This window comes from Gossypium hirsutum, chromosome D13 (genome assembly GCF_007990345.1).
Source record: "Gossypium hirsutum isolate 1008001.06 chromosome D13, Gossypium_hirsutum_v2.1, whole genome shotgun sequence".
Taxonomy (NCBI): Eukaryota; Viridiplantae; Streptophyta; class Magnoliopsida; order Malvales; family Malvaceae; genus Gossypium; species Gossypium hirsutum.
The window spans coordinates 42,042,245-42,064,808 of record NC_053449.1 but is presented as its reverse complement, the minus strand read 5'-3'; the positions used below and the strand labels follow the sequence as shown (position 1 = coordinate 42,064,808).

The following is a 22,564-nucleotide window of genomic DNA, read 5'->3' as shown; positions in this document are numbered from 1 at the left end:
ATAATCCTTTTGTCTCACGATATCTATATAGAGTATAAGGAATGGATAAAGTCAACCTTATATTGTTCTATTTTTAATATCTCAATACCCAATTAGACTAAAAAAATGAATGAAATTGATCTTCATTAATTCATTCCTTTTCTATTCCTTCTATGTCGTAGGGTTAAAACCAAAAAATATTTGTTGCGTTCCCGATGTTTCCTTGCATTATCGATAAAACCTTCTTGTAAAAGTATTTTAACAATGTTTTCAATGTTAGTAGATCCTATTTGAATCATTCCTTTTCTATTCATATCAGCATTTCGTATAGAGGTTATTATGTCAGCAATAGTGTCCTTACCCATGGTAAACTAAAATTTTTGTTGCTCCCGAATTTTGATATAACCAACGTGGTCTTTTTTTTACTTAGTAAAGGTATATACGTGAGACACAATCTACTAATTAATCTATGCCATTCAAATGCTCTAAATACTCTAACTATACTTGGGTCTCGTCTCAGGAACAAAAGTGTTAGAAATATTCTTAAAAGTATTTCGAATTGAATCATCCCTAATTTTTGCATATTTCCAGTAAGTCTGCTGTTGTTTGTGCATGAACTTTCACATGTCCATCATAATTGACAGCTCCGATTTCTTTAAAGTACTTGCAGGAGTCAGCATTGGAGTTGTAAATTCTGGTTCAACACTTAGCTTGACTGGTTCTTCTTTTAGATCAACCCTAGGTTCAGGGTTTTCAGCTCCTTCAGTTGGTTGAGGACTATTTGGTTCCTTATCAGATTCTTCTTCTTCAGTGTTTGTAACTAAATCAGCTTCAGTTTCAATTTTATTTATTGATTCTTCAGTTTTTGGCTCAGTTGGTTCCTCTTGCTTGCCTTGGTTCAGCTCATGCACTCTCTCTACTAACTTTTCAAGATCATGACTTGTAATACACCCTTGGACATACTACCCCTTCAAATTTTCTTGTGTTTTAACATGGGCCCTTAAGAAAAGTGAAGTGATTAATGATGGGAAATAAACACTTCCTATCTTTTTTTTAGCACAGCCATAAATCTCCTTGAGAATAATTTTCCCAACATTAATAGATTTTTCTGTCAAGATTGCATATAACAAGAGCATCTGTTCCATCAAGATGGTGGAAATGTGCAGGATAGGCATAAAACTGTAGCGAACAAAATATAACCATACCTTTGCTACTGGTTTTAAGTATTCTCTTCGACAAGAATGGCTCCCATACTTTCTTATAATCCATTGGGATCCTGGATTTGGCACAACATCAAGCACTTGTTGATGAAAATCCCAATTGATATTGTTTATCATAGGGTAGTACTCATCTTCTTCAACATTAGGTAAATTAAACAAATCATTGATGGACTTAGAAGTAACAATTACCTTTTTCTTTTGAATGATGACTTCAATAGCATCTTGCCTAGTCAAACTAGCATAGAATTCCCAAACTAGTTTATCATCGGAAAGTGAACGAGCATCATAGAATCATTCCCACTTGAGAGAATTGATTATCTTTCTAATCGGCATAGAAACAACCATCACATCATTTCTCTTCAGATTAAAACCTTTTTGTGGCATCATAGGTTGATGCTTGAAGATTGAATCAAATGTCTGTTTCACTTCTTCATCGATCAAAATCGAGTTTTCAGGAGTAGTCTCTAAAGATCTAGTTCTTTTGCGAGACATGGTATCTTTTCCTAAAAATTCAGCAAAGTTTATTAGGGTTACTTGGGCGGCAACCAATGGGTGTGACGGTAAGGCATGGATTTTCCCTCCTTTTCTGTTGTCTTGGGGCTCAAACTTAGACTGTATCTTACTAAAAAAATTGATTAGTACTTAGGCCAAATTTGACCCCCTTTATTTAACATAAAAATTTAAAATTTAAACAGAACAAATGGAATTTAAAAAAATTTTAAGTCTTAATTATAAAATTTCTTCTTAACAAAGTACATTAAACTAATTCTCAGGAAAGGTTGGAGGGGTCACAGCGGTCCTGCTTATGTTCCAATCTCTTTAGACATAATTTATTAAATGTAATGAGTTAAGAAAATAAGTTCTAATTATTTATTTATTTACAAAATGAGTTCATGAAAAATTAAAGGTCTGTTAATTTGAGTGAGTAATCAACTCGTTCAACTTCAACATCCCAATAGTGTTTGAGACGTTGACCATTAACTTTAAATGTACCTCCGTAGTTGTTGTATAATTCAATAGCTCCATAAGGATAAACTTGGTAGATTGTATAAGGTCCTTTCAATCGGGATTTAAGGTTCCCAGTAAATAACTTAACCTTGAATTAAACAACAAAACCTTCTGGCTTTCTTTAAACTCACGAGGTTGTATATGACTATCATGCCATCTCATTGATCTTTCTTTACTCTTTTTGGCATTCTCATAGGAAAACAACCTCAGTTCTTCCAACTCATTAAGTTGTAACATCCTTCTCTCACCGGTTTACTTAAGATCAAAGTTCAACTGTTTCAAAGCCCAGTGAGCTTTATTCTCCAACTCTAATGGTAAATGACATGCCTTTCCAAAGACTAACCGATAAGGAGTCATTCCTAACGGAATCTTAAATGTTGTTCGATAGGCCCATAATGCATCATCGAGCCTTTGTGACCAATCTTTTCTTCTAGGGCGTACTACATTTTTGAGGATACCTTTGATTTTGTGATTCACTCATTCAACTTGCCCATTAGGCTGCAGATGAAGCCAGTAGCAATCATGCACTTCACATCATATTTTTCAAGCAACCACTTAAGCCATTTGTTCACAAAATGAGAACCTTCATCACTAATAATAGCTCTTGGTGTCCCAAATCATGTAAACACATGCTTATGTAGGAATCGCATGACTACCTTAGCATCATTTGTAGGGTATGCTTCAGCTTCAACCCACTTGGGTACATAGTCCACAGAAACTAAGATGTATTTGTTCCCATACGAATAAGGAAATGGGCCTAAGAAGTCAATGCCCCATACGTCGAATAATTCAATCTCTAAGGAAATGGGCATTTTATTCCTCCTTGATATAATATCAGTCCTTTGGCATTTATCACAGTTTTTCACATAAGCATAAGTATCTTTAAATAGTGTACGCCAAAAGAAACCTACTTGCAAAATCTTTGCTACAGTACGTAAACCACCAAAGTGTCCCCCAATTGGAAATGAATGGCAGTGATATAAGATCTCATCAATCTCACTTTCAGCTACACACTTTTGGATTATATTATCTGCACATTGTTTAAATAAAATTGGATCCTCCCAAAAATAATACCAACTACATGAAAGTATTTCTTCCTTTGTTGGTATGTCATTTCTTGAGGAATTATTCCACATGGAAAAATCAGCAAACCAATGTGTTTCATGAATTTGAATCACCTCAAATAAGTGCTCATCTGGGAAGTTCTCGTTGATAGGCACACGTGATCGAGTTACCTCATCTTGCTCCAACCTCGACAGATGATCAGCTACTTGATTTTCAACACCTTTTCTGTCTTGGATCTCAAGGTCAAATTCTTGGAGTAAAAGTATCCAACGAATTAGATTCGGTTTCGCATCAATCTTCGTGAGCAAGTATTTAATGGTCGCATAGTCAGTAAATATCGTAACTTTGGTACCTATAAGATATGAGCGGAATTTTTTAAAAGTAAAAACTATAGCAAATAGTTCCTTTTCAGATACCGTATAATTGAGTTGGGCTCCCGTCAAGGTTCTACTTGCATAGTAAATGGGGTGGAACACTTTATTTTTTCTTTGACCCATCACAGCTCCAACAACATAATCACTTGCATCGCACATCAACTCAACAGGTGTGCTCCAATCCGGTGTAAAGATTATTGGGGCTGAGATTAACCATTTTTTTAGCTCTTCAAAAGCTTCTAAACATGCTTTGTTGAAATCGAACACTGTATCTTTCTCTAACAACAAACACAGTAACTTAGAATTTTCAAGAAACCCTTGATAAACGTTCGGTAAAAACTGGCATGGCCTAAGAAACTTCTTACTCCGTTCACATTAATTGGGGCTGGTAATCTTTCAATTACGTCCACCTTTTCTTTGTCGACTTGAATTCCTTTCTTTGAAATTCTATGGTCTAAAACAATCCCTTCCTTAACCATAAAATGGCATTTCTCCCAGTTAAGGACAAGAATCGTCTCTTTGCATCTCTTCATTACCTCAACAAAATTTTCAACCTTATCAGTAAATATTGCCATCATGCATCGTTGAAAAGTTGCAGGTGCATTGCATAAACCAAAAGGCATTCGCCTAAAAGCAAACATACCGTATGGACAAGTAAATGTTGTTTTATGTTGGTCCTCTAGGGCTACAACTATTTGGTTATATCCCGAATAGCCATCTAAAGATCAATAGAATTCATTACCTGTCAGTCGATCTAACATCTGATCCATAAAAGGTAACGAAAAATAGTTCTTTCGAGTGGATTTATTTAGCTTTCTGTAGTCAATACAGAATCTCTAACCAGTAAAAGTTCATGTTGGAATCAATTCATTGTGCTCATTTTCAACAATCGTGATTCCATCTTTCTTCTGCACACGCTGCACCAGACTTACCCACGAACTATCTGAAATAGGATAGATGATTCCAGTATCTAACCATTTGATCACTTCTTTCGTCACAACTTCTTTCATAATAGGATTGAGCCTCCTTTTCCCATCAATTCGAGCTTTTTCACCTTCCTCTAAAATAATTTTGTGCATGCAAAATGAAGGGCTTATACCTCGAATATCAGCTATGGTCCAACCAATTGCTTTCTGAAATTTCTTTAAAACAGCAATTAGTTGCTCCTTTTGATCTTTCGTTAGTTCTGCTAAAATAATCATAGGCAAAGTATAACAGTCACCTAAGTAAACATATTTTAAATGGGAATGAAGTACCTTTAGTTCGAGTGTAGGTGGTTCTTCAATTGACAACTTGGGTTGCACAAATTCTCTAACTTCTAACTCCAACGGTTCAAATCATGTGGATTGAATAAAATTTCTCGGATTGGCTTCCATCAAAGCCATGTTTTCTTCACATTCTTCATCATCCAAAGGGTTAAACTCCAAGGCTTTCTCCAATGGACCTTCCTCAAAATTGTTTTCCATAGAAACCAAGGTTTCTATTTCTTCCATAACTGAACACTCTTCTGTCAGGTCGGGAAATTTCATCGCTTTAAGAATGTTACAAGTTACTTGGCCATCTTGAACTCGCATGGTGAGTTCGCCTTTCTGCACATCAATTAACGTTCTTCCCCTGGCTAGGAAAGGTCTCCCAAGGATAATTGACAGTTCCTTATTTGCTTCAAAATCTAAAATAATGAAATTAGCAGGAATAATAAATTTATCGACTCTTACCAAAACATCCTCAATCTTTCCTTTGGGATATGCTAAAGATCGATCCGCTAGCTGAAGCGTCACAGTTGTAGGTCTTACTTCACCTATCCCTAACATCTTAAAAATAGACTTAGGCATCAAGTTGATACTTGCTCCTGAGTCACACAAAGCTTTACCATAGTAAGATTCACCAATGTTACAAGGTATAGTAAAGCTTCCTGGGTCTTTCAATTTCGGTGGCAGTTCGCTCTACAGGAACGTACTGCACTCTTTTGTCAAGGTAACAGTCTCATACTCACTCAGTTATTTCTTCTTAGACAGTATATCCTTCATAAACTTCACATAATTCAACATTTGTTCTAAAGCCTCCACCAACGAAATATTGATGTGTAATTGCTTTAGAACATCCAAAAACTTCTTGAATTGCACCTCTTGTTTCTGCTTGTGTTGCTACAATCTTTGCGAATATGGAGGTGATGGAACTTTTGGTTGAATCGTACAACTTTTTTGAGTAGGTAAATCTGTATCTAAATAAGATGTTAAAGTATCTAAATTTACTAGGTTAGGATTTACCTTATTAGTTCTAACTCTTTCGGTGTAAGAACTTCAACATCTGGTTGACTTTCCTCCTTTTCAACATGCTCATCTTCGACGTCAATCAATCGAGGCTCCAGAGTCTTACCACTTCGTAATGCCACTACCTTGATATGTTCTTTACCCAAATTCCTTGGATTCTTAGTATTGCTCGGCAAGGTTCCTTGCAGTCTATTACGTAGCTCCGTAGCTAATGACCCATTTGGTTTTCCAAATTTTTCAGTGTTGCTGCTTGGCTTTGGATTAGAGTGTTTCTATGTACGCTTTCAATAAGTTCTCCAAATTGTTCGATGCCTCATCTTGAGGTGGTTTTGGAGTTTACTAATTAAACCCTTGAGATTGGTTGGGTCTTTGCTGCAATAAGTTGTTGTTCGGTCCATTTCTTTGGTTGCTCCAAGAAAAGTTAGGATGATTACACCATGAAGGATTATAGAAGTTGGATTGGGGTCCTTGTCCACTTTTATTTTGATATTGGTTCCCCACATAGTCCACTTCAAATGGACTTGGTGTCTGAGCTGCAGAATTATTAGTACTATTAGCAGTTAACTGTTTTAACATAGAGGAAATAGACGATACCTGAGCTGATAATGAAGTGAGGGCGTCAACTTCATGAACTCTGGCTACACGTTCCCCACATACTCGCGATCCTCTCGATGATCTCATAAGCCTGATTATAAGACCTGGACAAAATTGCACCATTTGTAACACCTCAAATTTTGGGCCTAGAAGAAATAAGTTATGAACAGTTAGGAGACTGCACATAAATACTTAGTTGTGCAAGGAAGTGACATAAATGAATGTTTGCTTCAGTGGTTAAGTGATTTGGGTATGTATAGGAGTGTTTGAGAAGCCTGGGTTCAAGTCTTGGCTTTTGCAAAATTTTTAGTTTTTCTTTTAAATGAATCTGGACATTGGCATATAGGCCTTGTAAATAATAGTGTTTGTTTTATGACACAAAAAGAGCTTGTGGTCTAGTGGCAAGGTGGCATATTCTGTAACTGTGGGGTCTGAAGTTTAAGTCATGGGTTGTGCAATAGAGTATTTATTTTGTTGCTTGAGCTATGTAGGTAGTGGGTTGGACAAATTCGGCCAGAGGGGTATATTGTTCATTTTGGTATACTTTTCTTTTCGGTTTTGTGTAAACGTTTCCCTCTTTTTGCTTTTGGTGCCGAATTTTTGCTAAGACTTCGAGTAACTCTCGGGTTTGTTCGATATATTTTCTTGTTCTTCCCTTTAATTTCCTTTCTATGTTGGTCGAATAACTTTTTGGTTCCCTCCTCGGCCAGATTCTCTTTTTCTTCCCCTCTTCTCTTTGTTGCTTCTTTTCATTTCTCTACTTTTCCAAACCTTGACTGAATAGTGTTGAAGTAGTTTGTGTTGCATTTTTCGTCCGAATTGCTCTTCTTCCTTTACCTTTTTTTGGTCAACTATTTTTTGAATATTGCCCTTCTCTCCCTCTTCATCTCTTCATTTTTATTTTTGGCTTGTCAACTATTCTCTGACGGTTCAAATTCCTTGAGGAGTGAAGGAGTATTTAGTAATATTAAAATCGTTGAAATCTTTCTCTCATCACTCGATCAAAGGTAAGTTTGTAGTCCAGTATTCTAAAGTGTAGGCCAAGTGCTTTCTATGGTTCTGTGAGTTATCATCTGTGGATTTTAATCACATGAATACACAATCATGTTTAATAAAATTCGTTAGTAATGCAGATATCCGTCAAAGAGATTGTAGTCAACCTTCGTCAGTGGTATAAGTGGGCTAAGCCACATTTGATAATCGAGGCAAGTGTTAAATTTTAGTTTTTGTTAAGGGTGTAGAAAGGAGGGAGATTAACCCTATTGTTCAGCGACTAATGGAAAGCTTTGTATGAACGTAGTCTTTGGTGCTCATGATCTTGGAGCGTTTCCACAATTAGGTGTGTAAACACCCCACTATAACTGTAAAATGGCAAAAGCCGAAAAGTCGACAATACGGCGTTTGAGACCACATGGACGTGCGATCGCTCGTGTGGCAAGTCAAACTCGTGAATCATGGGTGATAGACTGTAGAGGCCTCCTTGAGCATTTTCATGGGCTTAGGTCATAATGGGCCATGTTGGGCCGAAATGGGTCGTGTGGGCTCAATGGGTTCGTGGGCCCTACACGGATGAAATCTACGATTTTTGGCAAATATTGGACTGGGCTATGTACATCTCATAGCCGTGGCAAAATCTAGGCTGAACGGCCCCCACAAGTGTGTAGGCCCACTTGGGCCAAGTAATTGGCCTTAGGCCCATTTACACTATTATGACCATTTAGGTTACCTGAGTCGCTTGAGGCGATTGCAGACCTTTCGAGAGGTCGATATCTGTACCGAGACCCTAAAATAGGTAAAATGACCAAATGTCCCCACAGGGTAAAATGATCGAAATACCCTGATAGGGTAAAATGACCAAAATACCCCTATAGGGTAAAATGACCGAAATACCCCATAGGGTAAAATGACCAAAATACTCCTATAGGGTAAAATGATCGAAATACCCCCATAGGGTAAAATGACTGTTATACCCCTAGAAGATGAAATGACTGTTATGGCCTTATGTTATGTATGACTGATTTGCTCTATGATATGTATGACTATGATTGAGCATGACATTTTGTATACACGTATGATATTATGTCACGATATATTGCATGGGGATGGGTTGTTATAATTGGAGGAAGTGTACCGTACTGATAATGATTTTGTACTGTTACTGCATCGATTAATGATATTACATACTTTTCACTGCATGACTGATATCTTTTACTTTTATGGACCAAGGCCCCACTGATATTATTATTGAAATTGAGCAAAGACCCTACTGATTACTGGCATTGTAATGGGCTCAAGCCCAATCATTTACTGTTACGGGAAAAGGGCTTAGGCCCACATTGAACTGGACTGTTACTGTAATGGGATCAAGCCCAAACTGCATTTATCTACTATTTAATTGACTATTTGCTTGTTAGGGGATTACACACTGAGTTTTCGTAAACTCACCCCTCTGTTTAACTGTACATGTAATCCCCAATTGTAGGCGGGTCAGTGCTGCGAGGGACTCGATGATGGCCGCACAATAATATCAGCTTCCGTTTTTAGCTTTTGATTTATAAGTAACTAAATTTGGGTATTTTTATGTAAAAAGGCCTCTTTAAAGTTATAAACTTTAAATTGGGGTTTTTATTTATTTAGTTTGATATAAACTGCTAGTTGTAGAAAAGGATAGGTTTTCAAAAGGTAACTATCTTCAAAGACACCACATTTTCGTAAAATACTGTAAAGTTTCTGCATCAAACAACGTTTTAAATATAGTAACAATCTAATATGATCAACACACTGCTAAAGACAACTTGAGCTTTCAATAACTGTGAATTAGTATTGAACGGGCTTTCAATGAAACTATGTTTTTGAAAAACACTTCAATGTGACATCGCCAGATTCAGCTATAACGTCTAGGCCGGATTTGGGGTGTTACACCATTCGCGGAAGCATCTACCATCAATCTTGTATGTGCATTGAGACCGTTATAGAATGTCTCCAACTGGATACAATGAGGAATCCCATGATGAGGACAATTACGAAGTAACTCATTGAATCGCTCCTAAGCCTCATACGAAGACTCGTTATCCAATTGTTGGAAAGTTGTGATCATGTTCCTTAACTTAGCATTTTTGCTAGGTGGAAAATACTTAACCAAAAATCTCTCTACTAATTATTGCCATATAGATACGGAACTTGGTGGCAATGAATTAAGCCATGCTCGTGCACGATCTCGCAATGAGTAAGAAACAACTTCAACCTCATTGCGTCTTCAGTCACACTGGCTATCTTGAATGAATCACTCACCTCCATGAACAATCGAAGTTGGAGATGTGGATCTTCCGTGGGCATACCACTAAATTGGCCCACCAATTGTAGCATTTGAAACATCACTGGTTTCAATTCAAACTGTGTTGCCTCAATATATGGCCTTCTAATTCCTGGGTTTAACTCACTGAAAAGTGGCACAGCATATTTTTTGATGCATCGATACCTATCTTCGGCAATGAGGATGGGATTTCGTACATGATCGGCTTCATTACCTTGGTCTTGATTCTGATTTCCAAAGTCCATCTTGACTTGTCTTTGAGCTGTTCGTTCACGTCTTCTTTGTTTAAAAGTTTGCTCAATTTCAGGGTCTACAAGGAGTAAATCGATAGTTCGATCTATGCTCATAAACACCTACAAAGAAAATCACAATAAATTAAAAAGAATAAGTTAGTAACGTTAGAAATAAATCAAATTGAAAATAATTTCACGAAAAAATGACTATGGCAACAGTTGACAATCCCCAGCAACAGCGCCAAAAACTTGTAACGCTTAGGTTTGTGCAACTGTACACAGTCTCTTAATTTGTAAAATTAGATTAACAATTTGGTAAATAAAAACACAATATAGTTGAGAAGTGGTGATTAAAATATATTAAATTAAATGTAATGATCCCTAATGCAAATTATTCTAAGTATGCAAACTGTATGAATGAAATAGATTTTAGTAAAATTAAACACAATTTGAAACAATTAAACATAAATAAACTAGGACAATTACTTTAATTAAACTCAATTTATTATCAACATGCTTAATAACATTTGGAAAAATATTCCATGGCAACTCGATCTTTCATGAGTTTGGAAACTACATTAGGTCCTTTCGGAATCCTTTACTTAGTAAATACACTTTTTACTGATCCTTATTTACTAAGGGTTTGTTAGCATTCGTGTGAGGTAACAGGGATGTGCCAGGTTTGAAACAATTTAATCACACAAACCTAAAAACTATGGAGATAACAGAGGTTGGTTAGAGTTGTTATGCAACCTACAATTTAATCGGGTCAGGATCTAAATTGATCATGCACATTTCAATTGTATGTCCATTAGCCGTTGTCTGGTCAGGATCGCTCAGGTAATTTAGGTGCATTTCAATCACGTATGAACGAAATACAAACCTGATTTTAATTGAAAACATGATCGGTTGAGGCACAAACATTATAAGCATGAATCAACTAAATATTATTTAGTCAAAGCAATCATCCTAGCTTAAATAAAATTAAGCTATCATTATTGTAAACAAGTAAAAAGAACACATAGCAAACATCTTTTTATTAAATTAAAGAAAAGAAAGATTAAATCCAATTCAGAGTGGTTGTCACCCAAGACTCTGACTGACAAGGCTCCTTCGTTCTTTTGTTTTACCCCTTTGCTGATGGCTCTCTAAGGTGGCCAACCAAGGGTGCTTTAAGAGGATAATTTGTTAAAAATCCTTATGCAAGGATGATGATAGGCGTGAGGGGGAAAGATAGCTAAGAGAGTTGAGAGAAGAGAGAATGAAGAATGAGTGAGGGATGATTGAAAAAGTGAGAAACGAGCTCTTATTTATAGGTGAGGCAAGCGAGCTAGTGTGCTAAAAATAGGAGTGTCCATCTTTTGAAACTTCTTCCAAGGGTAGCCAGCCATGAATTGAGGAAATGTGGCTGATTGTGCTTGATTCTTGGTCAATTTGAGTGCCACCACAACTCAATACTAAGACTCAATCACCAGCAAATCTTTGGGAAAATCTCTAATTTCTTTAACTCTTCAAGAACCTTGTGTAATTAAACCAAAAATTGATTTATGGTCAGCCATGTGCAGTCAAAAATTGGGTTGAATTGGTCCCCAATTTAGACGGTTTTGCAATTAGAAGAAAACTCTTAGACTTGTCCAAAAAAAGTAGATAGTTTAGAGGAGCAAATAATATAATTTAACCACTTTAATTAATCAATTTACTTAATTAAAAAAACTCAATTTATTAATGAAATATTTAAAATGAATTATTAAATATAACTTTATATTTTATTATTTAATTTAATCATGCATGACCCACTTTATAGCTTAAAATATAATATGCTCAAATTAATATAAACTAAGCCATTTTATGCATGAAAACTATATAATAAAGTATAAAATCACATTTTAATAATTTGTATGTCCTAATTTCATATTTTCGCATATTTCATTAGTTTATTAAACAATTACTTGGTTTTAACAACAAATTTAAGTAAAAAGGTGATGAATTATATAGGGAAAATCTTATATATTTTTCAGTTTACACACATACTTAAATAAATCATATCACTAAAACCTCTGAGTTTACTGATTTTTCTAATTATTTAGCTTGTGGTTTAATGACCCTTGATAAGTCATATCAACAAAAGAAAAAGTTTCTTCACGATATGAAGTACTATTTTTGGGAAGAACCATACTTGTTCAGAAAGTGTACAAATGAAATGATCAGAAGATGCGTTGCAGAAGATGAAGTACATGAGATTTTATATCATTTCCAAACAACTCCGAGTGGGGGACACTTCGGAGGTACACATACTGCAGCCAAAGCATTGCAAGCGAGATTTTTTTGGCCAAAGTTATTCAAAGATGCATATGCCTATGCAAAGAGTTGTGATCGATGCTAGAGGATTGGAAACATCACCAACAATGAGATGCCCTGAACAAACATCATTGGGGTAGAATTATACGATGTTTGGGGTATTGACTTTCTCGGTCCTTTCCTTTCGTCTTTTGGTCACAAGTACATATTGGTAGCCATAGACTATGTATCTGAGTGGGTTGAGGCCGAGGCATATCTGACGAATGATGCAAAGGATGTGATGAAGTTTTGCAGAAACATGTGCTCACAAGGTTTGGTACTTCTAGGGCCATCATTAGTGATGAAGAGCCCCATTTTGTGAAAAAATGGTTGACATGGTTACTCGATAAACATGGAGTGAAGCACATGGCTACCACAACTTACCATCTGCAAAAGAATGGGCAAGCTGAACTAACAAATAAAGAGATAAATGGCATACTTAAGAAGGTAGTTTGTCCAAACCGATGAAACTGGTCTGTAAGAATGGATGACACTTTATGAGCCTATAGGACAGCATACAAGATACCTTTAGGGATGTCACCCTATAGGTTGGTTTTTGGGAAAGCCTATCATTTGCCCTTGGAGTTAGAACATAAAGTTTACCAGGCTCTCCAACAGCTCAACTTGGATCTTAAGCTTGCTAAAGAAAAATGGATGCTTCAACTCAACGAGTCAGAAGAGTTCTGAATGTTCTCATATGAGAATGCCAAACTATTCAAGGAAAGACTTAAAAGATAGCATGATAAGCACATTAGAGTTTGAGAATTTGAAGCAGGTCTTGTTATTCAATTCGAGATTAATGTACTTTCCAAGTAAGTTAAAATCACGTTGGTCTGATCCATTTATGATTCACCAAGTTTTTCCATATGGAGTTGACGAACTTCAATATAAAGGAAGTAATTTTCAAGTTAATGCTCAATGCTTAAAACATTACTGCGGAGATAAAATTGAGCAGGATAAAGTCTCATTCATTTTATCAAATACTTAATTCTTCTTATTTTCTTTTAAATAAATGATTTATGGTATATTTTCGGGATTAGTATGTTGAAATAATTTTTTTCTTGGAGATTGGAACTTAAGCGGGACCACTTATGACCCCCCAATCTTTCCTGAGAATTGATTTTAACATAGCCTTTCGAGAAATTATTCTCTAACTGGCAAAATAAATTTTTAGTTTTTCAAATAAAAGGGTCAATTTTGACCCAAGTTTTAATTACAGCTCAATTTTCAAATTTTCTTTAAGTTTAGGTACTTCATTGAAGTTTTTCACAAAATTTGGTTGTTATTTTTGTAAATATTGAAATTAGCTGTCTCTTTTTGTAAATATCTTTAAAAGCAGCTAAAATAAATTTTTAATTTAATTTTTAATAAATAAGATGATAATAACTAATATATAATTATATATATTATAATGTATGGTAATTATTATCAACTTTGCGTAGAATTAGAATTGGTTTAAATTTTATCATATTTTAATTAAGAGATTTTATTTCAATAAATAAAGTAATATCAAATAATATTTTAATATACATTATATTATTTATTAATTTTTATTTACTTTATATGAAATTAGGACTTAGAATATTTGTAATTTGTTCTAAGAATTCTAATTGAATTCTTTCCCTCTATCACTTTAAATACCACCATCTTCATCCGCCATTCACATCATTCACCATCCATCAAACCAAGCTCCTACACAAACTTCCTACCGTCGGCCTTAGCAGCTCCACCCTCCAAGTGCTGCAGCTCCTATTCGGCCAGCAACTATATACGCCCATCGCGCGCACTTGGCACACCTGCTGCTCATGCAAAACCTCACACGCTACTACTGCTCCCTTGCACATGCTGTCACCGCACCTGCTTCCTGGCGCATCTACCCGGACGCACATCCCCTGGTCACGCACTAATCCTGAATCCTACCTCGCGCGCTATTGTTGCTGATCCCACAAGCCACTGCTGCTCATGTCCCTAGCCATCGCACATTGTAATTTCCACTTGCTAGCTGCACGCCCTAGTCACCTTTGCACCTCACTTCCATCTCATTTAGCCACCAACCAATCACCCTCAATCAAACTCTTTTTTTTCTAATTTTATTTATTTTATTGAGTACTTAATTTTTATACAAAGGTGGTAAGAAAATTTTTCTCCTAAAATTTAATTTTATTTGATTATTTAATTTTTCAATTTATTGAATTATAAATATTTTATGCAAACTGAATTTCTGAGAAAATTTTTTTTCATTTTATATTCAGGTTAATCATGCCTCGCAAAAGAACTTGTGCCTTTGTCGAAGTTGAAGAATCACAAAACAAATTTCACTGTGAAAAAGCCAAAGCAAAATATGATATCTTCAAAAATTAGCAAATGCTCCCAAAAAAGGCTTTACACTGAAAGAAAACAACTATATCGATTTCATGAGACGCATTTGAAAATTTACTGAAGCCCTCAATTGGAAGTTGTTTTGTGAGAAAAGACCTACTGTGGATGAGACTTAGTTCGTGAATTTTATGTGAATTTGACCTCAAGCAAATTAACAGAAGTTTCTAACCGAGGAATAAAGGATAAAAAGTTGCAAGAAATTCTCAAGGAACTTATAGTTTCGGTTTCTAAGTGGACTGTGTCAAAGCCTGGAACATTTGTCATAGAGAATATTTGACACCTTTAGCGAACGTATGGTTCTATTTCATTCAATTCAGCCTTATACCTATTTCACATGGGACCACAATTTCATTAGAGCGAATGGTCTTGTTATACTCGATTTCAACGGCAAAGACCATTAATGTGGGAAAAATCATTCTGAGAGAAATGTGAAATGGTGCTGCTAGATGTTCTGGCCCAGCATACTTTCCCTTTGAAATATTTGTGCTTGAAAGCTAAAATTCTTGCAAACGTAAAGAAAGCAGGTTATAGCCAGGGCACAAAAATAGATTGGGACCTTTACTGAATAGTCAGAGATTTTGTTCTACAACAACAAGTTGAATTGACTGAGGATATCGAAGAAGAAGAAGATCCCACAGAGATCGAACCGATGCAGTCAGCTGAAATCCCTAATAAGGAAGAACTAATGGAACCAATAACCGAACCTGACATGGCAACTTCAACATTTAGAACTCAATTGCCATGCCCAGATCTTTGTGATGAGCTATCAAAGTTGATGGACCTAATGCAATATATGCAGTGGCAACAACAAGCTTACTGGGGGTATTCAAAAATACGAGATGACTCAGTGAGAAGTGTTTTTATGAAAATATTCAATGACCCACTTATTTTTGTGCTTGAGTTTCCAGATTTTGTATTTGAACCATGGAGTCCAATATCGAAGAGGGAATAAAGATATTCATGCAAAAACAAAGACGATGAAGCAAAAGATGAGTCAGATTCTAAAGGATCTGCAAAGAAATAAAAAGGGAGGGATCTTTACCTCATTTTCTTTCATAGGATATTTAATATTTTTAGAATTAGGTTTTACTAGGATTTTTATTTCTTGAATAATAAAATAAGAGGTGAAAATCATGAATAAAAATGAACAAGTTGCAAAATAAGAAGTGTGGCAATATATATGTACATGTCTAGGATTGGATCAAAAAAGAGCTTGGTACTTAAGCAATCAAATTGACTCACCTTTTCTTTTCTAGAATCCTACTTGGTGTATAGTATCTATTCACTTCTAATAATAAGGAAATTTTTCATCTTAAGTAGGGGGACTGAAAAATTGAAATTATTTCCTCTCAGAGTAAATTTTTCTTTTAATTATGGTTAGGTTATATTTTGTTCAAAAATTTGAAATTTTGTTAAGTATACTAAATTCATAATTTTGAGAAGAAAGTTTTATGAAGGAGTTTTTCAAACGTGTTTCCAATAAATTCTTTACAATTTATGCATTACTTGGGACAAGCAATGAATAAAGTTTGGGGTATGGAAACACAAAAATATATAGACTTTTCCACCACTTTTTGATTTCTAATCCATATAGTTTTGTAGTTAATTTTGTCTAAATTCACACTTTAATTATAAAATAATTAATTTTCACCTAAATTATTAACATATTGAATTTTAATTATTTTTATAATAACCTTTCACAAATTTGGTTTATTTTCGACAGTTTTGCAAAAAGGTGAAAATTGGCTCGACAGATACCTCGAAGGGCTTGAACTATTGGGGAATTTTTGCATCGAGTAAACCAATGGAAAGATTAAATATTTTTCCAGCCAAGTTTGGTCCAAATGATGATCATTTTTATAATTTATATTTTAATTTTTTATCCAAGTTAAATTGGGTTAAAAATTAATATAAAATCTGAAGGAAAAAGTGGCCTAGTGTGCTAAGCATTAAAGATTGAACCAATAAAAAATGTGCAGCTTGAAACCGACCCAATAAGCTGACCCAACTAGCTTATTTAGCTGATTAAATTAATTACAAAATAGCCCTCAAGTTTCCTTAAAATAGTATTCAAACCCTTCCACTTTTTGCGTCTTTAAAGATTTGCCCCAAGCTAAATTTAGCAAAATTTGAAACATTGAAACTTTTCTACATGCGTGGCTACTAATTATTTGCTATTTTTAGCAGCCACACCCACCTATAAATACTCCCTTCACATATTCATTCAACACACCTCTCATCCCACACATTTCTCTCTTTCACTTACTTTCTCTTCTTTGTTTCTGATTTTACCCTTCTACTTTCCTTTGCCAATTTTCCTCTTGGAAAAGAGCCTTTCAACCACCTTGGGTAGCAGCATTCAAGTTCTTATAGAAGCCTTGGAACAAAAAGAACAAGTAGAGGAGGAGAGCAGCAACTAGTCTGGCTTCAAAGAAACACTAGGTTTGCTTCTAGTTTCATATCCTCTAACTTTTCTTATTGTTGTTCTGAACATGTCTATGAATATTTGTTATGTTTTTATTCTTCATTTAATTAATATGGCTTAAATTTAATTCGTGTTAGATTGATTGCATTTTGTCTGTTTAAGTTATTAAAATCATGTTTGTGTTGTTATAGGTCTTGGCAAATTGCTTGATTAAGTAAAACCATAATTTGTAAGGTAACTAATCAATAGAGGTAAAAAGTGAGCACTCCAAGGCTTATTGAAATTCTATATTGACATGTCTTGTTGATGGGGTCGATCATCCGTAATGAAAATTTTAAGTTAGAACTGTAGAGGTCTCGACAACCACTTAGAAGTTCTTGCAAAACAAGACATTGTACTTTAGTTCAAGCTAAGTTTAGAATTTTTTATTATTAAAACACTAGTTTAGAGAGACAGGATGAAAGATGTTCATATCAAACTAAAATTTGAAATTTGTTTTTTTGGTGGACTGACTTGGAAGGGGAGGATTAGTGGTTCTATGGGACTACAAGGAGGATGTTCAAATTGACAAATTTCCCCAAACTTTAATTAATGTGTTGATTAAGGGCCCAAATAACAATAAAATTAGTGATTCTTGAAGAGGAGTCAAAGATGAGAGTGTTGTTAGATTTTAAATTTGATAGCTACTACTAATAATCTTCCATAGATGGTAAACAAAGACTTTTTTTTATTATTTACTAGTTTAGAAAGACTGGATGACAGATGTTCACATCAAACTAAAATTTGAATTTTTTTTGGTGGACTGACTTGGTAGGGAAGGATTGGTGGTATAAACTAAACTTAATTACTATGTTCAACATACGAAGGCATAAATTACACTTAATGATTGCAGCTTAATCTTAAATAAGGAAATAAAATCAAATTGGCAGGGATTTAACATGTCTTTATTGAGAAAGTATTTAGTCTATTTTTACTATCATAATAGGAATTGAGATTAATTTGACTGATATATATACTTGAGTAGCATAAATCTCAAAATTTTTATGAGAAATAGTATGACAACCAAAGCACCCTACCTCGGTTACTCAGTCAGTCACGTTTTTAAGCTACACTCATAACCACGAAAACATTAAACGGTATTTTAATAATAACTTTTTTATGAGGACTCTAGAGGAAAAAAATCAAGTGTCAAAAATAAGTTTCAGTAATTACCTTAATAGTCATGAACATATTTTAGCATGCAAACATATTAAGTGTCCACTTTGTATTAAACTTGATTAATTTTACGAAAAGCAAGATAAATTTAACTCTATGAAACACAATTATTTTTAGCCTAATAAGAATAAAACAATAGAGATGGCATTAATTATGGAATATCCATAATTTCATCAAAAAATAAGAATCATACTTGTAGGTCAAACAATAGGCAATTCTTGGTAAAAATCTTGGGCATGAAAAGAGTCAGGAGATTCTAAAAAATAAATAAATAAATATTGACAAAATGGAGCCTCAAGCAGTAACACCAGCCAAAAATAATCACAGCAACAGCAACAATAACCAAAATCACAGTAGAAAATGACAGTAATAACGAAGAGTACCTCCCCTACTGAAAGCACATTCTCCTCAATGTGGACGAAAAAAAATAAATATGTAGAAAAGTTTAGAAAAACTCCCTGTTGTTACTGTCGATCGCATATGATGGTTGGGGTGCAAAGAAATGAAGCCGTCGTGGGTTCGGCGATCGATGGTGAGGGAGAATGGTGGAGGGAAGAGTGGCGGCTATGGTGGTTTTGTGGGAAAAGGAAAAAAAATGTTTTAAAATTTTAGGGTTGGGGGTTAATTTGTGCTGAGGGGTGGTGTTTGGGTGCAGGGATAAGGGTGGTTGGCTGTAGGAATAGGGTAGTTTGGCTGCAGGCATTCTGGGCTAGAATAGTATCTGGAATAGAGGCTATTTAGGACCATGGATAGGGCTATTTGGTTCTATATTTCTAGCTTTTTCCTTTTTCTTCGCATTTTCGCTCTGTTTTATCTAAGTAAAAGAAGAGAAATTTATTAATATCCAAATAAGTAATATATAATAAAATAAAATAAAATAAAATAAGAATTAAAGTAAAGAAAATAAAATAATAAATAAATAAATAATAAAAAACAAAAATAACAAGTAAAAATAAAAATTGGGTTGTCTCCCAACAAGCACTTCTTGAACGTCGTTAGCTCAACGCCGTTATTGGTTCTATGGTGAGTCCAAATGGATTTTCTCAACCTTGTGGGGTTGAAAATTCTCGTAAAATGGCTTTCCAGATTCTTCACTTTCTATTTCAATCGTTCCATGTGTGAACACTTCAGTAACAATAAAAGGTCTTTGTCATCGTGATCGAAGCTTATCTGGGAATAACTTTAACATAGAGTTATAAAGTAAAACTTTTTTTTCCTACTGAAAAATGCTTCTGAGCTATTCTCTTATCGTGAAACAACTTTGTCTTGCCTTTATAAATGCGAGCATTCTCGTAGGCATCATTGCGAATTTCTTTTAACTCTTAGATGTCTAATTTCCTTGACTTTCCTGCGGATTCTAACTCCATGTTACATTGTTGAATGGCCCAATAGGCTTTATGTTCCAATTCGACCAGAAGGTGGCAAGCTTTGCAAAAAAAAAGTCGATTCAGGGTCATACTAATCGGTCCCTTATACGCAGTCCAATAGGCCCAAAATGCGTCATTTAGCGTAAGGCTCCAATCCTTTTGGTTGCGACAAATTGTTTTCTCCAAAATAGTCTTGATTTCCTTGTTTAAGGCCTCAGCTTGACCGTTCATTTGGGGATGGTAAGTCGTAGCTATACAGTGGTGGACTCCGTATTTTGCCAATAGTACCTCCATGACCTTATTGCAAAAGTGGGTGCCACGATCACTGGTTAAGGCTCGAGATGTGCCAAACCTGGAAACATAGTCTATTGCAAGAATTATATATACATTGCTAAATGAAGAAATAAATGTGCCCATGAAATCGATGCCCCATACATCAAAGATTTCGCATGCATGAATCGGGGAAAGGGGCATTTGATTTCATTCAGTGATGTTACCTATATGTTCGCACCTATCGCAAGACTTATAGAAGTTATATACGTCTTGAAAAATTGTGGGCCAATATAGCCCACATTCTAACACTTTATGAGCGATCCGCTTAGGGCCAAAGTGACCTCCGCAAGCTTCAGCATGACAAAAATTAATGATAGAAGTTACATCGATTTCTGGAACACATCTTCGTATTATCTGGTCTGAACAATGTTTCCACAAGTATGGGTCATCCCAAATGTAATATCGAGCGTCGCATCTAAGCTTTTCCCTCATGGAACGTGTTAACTCAGTGGGTAACGATCCTGTGGCTAGAAAGTTTACTATATCTGCATACCATGGGAGAAGTGCCTCGGTCGAGAATAGGCTCTCATCAGGGAATTCTTCCTTAATATAGAAGTCATCAAAAGGTACTTTTATTCTGCTTAAGTGGTCAGCCACTAAATTCTCGCATCCCCTTTTCTCTCGAACCTCGATGTCAAATTCTTGGAGTAGCAAAATCCACCTAATGAGCCTCGATTTTGCTTCCTTCTTCGCGATCAAGTACCTAAAGGTTGCATGACCAGAAAAAATAATTACTTTAAATCCCAATAAATAAGGTCGAAATTTATCTAAAGCAAATACAACGGCTAAGAGTTCTTTTTCTTTAATGGTGTAGTTGCTCTGCGCAGCATCTAGGATTTTCGAGGCATAACATATGATATGTGGTTCTTTTTCTATCCTTTGCCCCAACACGGCTCCTACACCGCGCTCGCTGGCATCGCTCATAATTTCAAACGGGTATTTCCAATCTGGCGGTTGCACTATAGGAGCAAAGACTAACTTTTGCTTGAGTGTATCAAATACCTCCTTACATTTTGGGCCAAACTAAAATTTCTTATCTTTTTACAACAACTCACACAGTGGTTCAGCTACCTTCGAGAAGTTCTTTATGAAGTGATTGTAGAACCCTACATGGCCAAGGAAAGAACAAATTTCCCTCACAGTGGAGGGATAAGGCAAAAAATTTATAATATCAATTTTGGTCTTATCAACCTCAATTCCTTTAGATGAAACAACATGACCCAAAATTAAACCCTTGTCTACCATAAAATGACACTTTTCATAATTCAAGACAAGATTAAATTTTATGCTCCTACTCAAAATTATCGTTAGGTTTTGAAGGCATTCATCAAAATAATTCCCATATACGGTAAAATCATCCATAAAAACTTCGATAATTTTTTCCACATATTCAAAAAATATACTCATCATGTATCTCTGAAAGGTGGCCAGCACATTGCAAAGACCAAATGGCATCCTTCTGTATGCAAATGTACCGAATGGGCATGTAAAAGTGGTCCTTTCCTGGTCCTCCAGTGCGATTGGAATTTGAAAGAAACCTGAGTATCCATCAAGATAACAAAAGTGAGTTTTTCGGTTAATCTTTTGAGCATCTTATCTATAAAAGGAAGAGGGAAATGATCTTTTCTACTGTATGAGTTCAACTTCATGTAATCAATGCAGACGTGCCACCCATTTTGTAGTGGAGTAGGTACCAAGTCACCTTCAGCATTTTTCTTTACTATCACGCCCGTTTTCTTGGGCACGACTTGTACTGGACTTACCCACCTACTTTCAGAAATAGGGTAAATTACGTCAGTGTCTAGAAGCTTGATTATTTCCTTTTTTACTACCTCCATAATATTCAGATTTAGCCGTCTTTACGTCTCTCGCCTCGGTTTCATGTCTTCCTTCATAATATTCAGATTTAGCCGTCCTTGCATTTTGTCGACATTTTCTGCTATAACACTGCGGATACATTCTCACCAACATTCACCCTTTCATTGAAATTTAGCATACCGCGGTATTTGCTTGATGGCGTCCAATAGTGGAATGTTGATCTCGACATTCCTAAATGTTTCGAGGATTTCATTGTCCTCTTTACCTCTTCGACACTAGTTGAATCGTTTTGGAAATGAAGGTTGAATTTTAGGCAATAGAGGTTTTGATCGGACCTGTTCGTCTTTCTCAGGTTTTCCCTAGGAGATTCTAGGCCAAGATTCCTGTCAGGAATCGGTTTCAGTACCTTTTCGCTTCGTAATGTCACTGTATTCGCATTTTGTCTAGGGTTTAGTTCTGTTTGTGACGGCAGCTTCCCTTGAGAGGTCAATTTCTCGATCGATTTGGTCAACTCTCTGATGGACATCTCAGTTTTCTGTTGGAAATCCTTCGTCTCTTTTTTGAAATTAAGAGTTTGCTACTGGATTCGCTGTTGAAAATCAAGAACATTAGTTGCTAAATTATTGACCATGGT

At 35.5% G+C, this 22,564-nt stretch overlaps 1 protein-coding gene and 1 non-coding gene across 2 annotated transcripts; one reads left to right on the top strand and one right to left on the bottom strand.

Annotated features, from left to right (window-relative positions):
• Nucleotides 1–599: 599 nt before the first annotated feature.
• Nucleotides 600–22,456, bottom strand: LOC107919289 (uncharacterized). Its single transcript, XM_016848774.1, has 4 exons — nt 22,266–22,456; nt 20,360–20,815; nt 20,068–20,131; nt 600–902 (listed from the first exon to the last, which is right to left on the bottom strand). The coding sequence occupies exons 1-4, from the start codon at nt 22,454–22,456 to the stop codon at nt 600–602; spliced, it is 1,014 nt and encodes a 337-aa protein (XP_016704263.1).
• LOC121225925 (small nucleolar RNA R71) lies at nt 9,513–9,619 on the top strand. Its single transcript, XR_005923827.1, has one exon. It is a non-coding gene; the product is annotated as a small nucleolar RNA R71 (small nucleolar RNA).
• Nucleotides 22,457–22,564: the final 108 nt, after the last annotated feature.

Excerpts from the sequence above, each read along its gene's own strand:
- LOC107919289 (XM_016848774.1), bottom strand. The coding sequence starts at position 22,456 with ATGTCCATCAGAGAGTTGACCAAATCGATCGAGAAATTGACCTCTCAA. Across the intron at positions 20,816-22,265 it reads AACCTGAGAAAGACGAACAG|GTACTTGATCGCGAAGAAGG; the intron begins GTCCGATCAAAA and ends TGCAACCTTTAG. Across the intron at positions 903-20,067 it reads TTTGCAATAAGGTCATGGAG|TTAGTAGAGAGAGTGCATGA; the intron begins GTACTATTGGCA and ends GATCTTGAAAAG.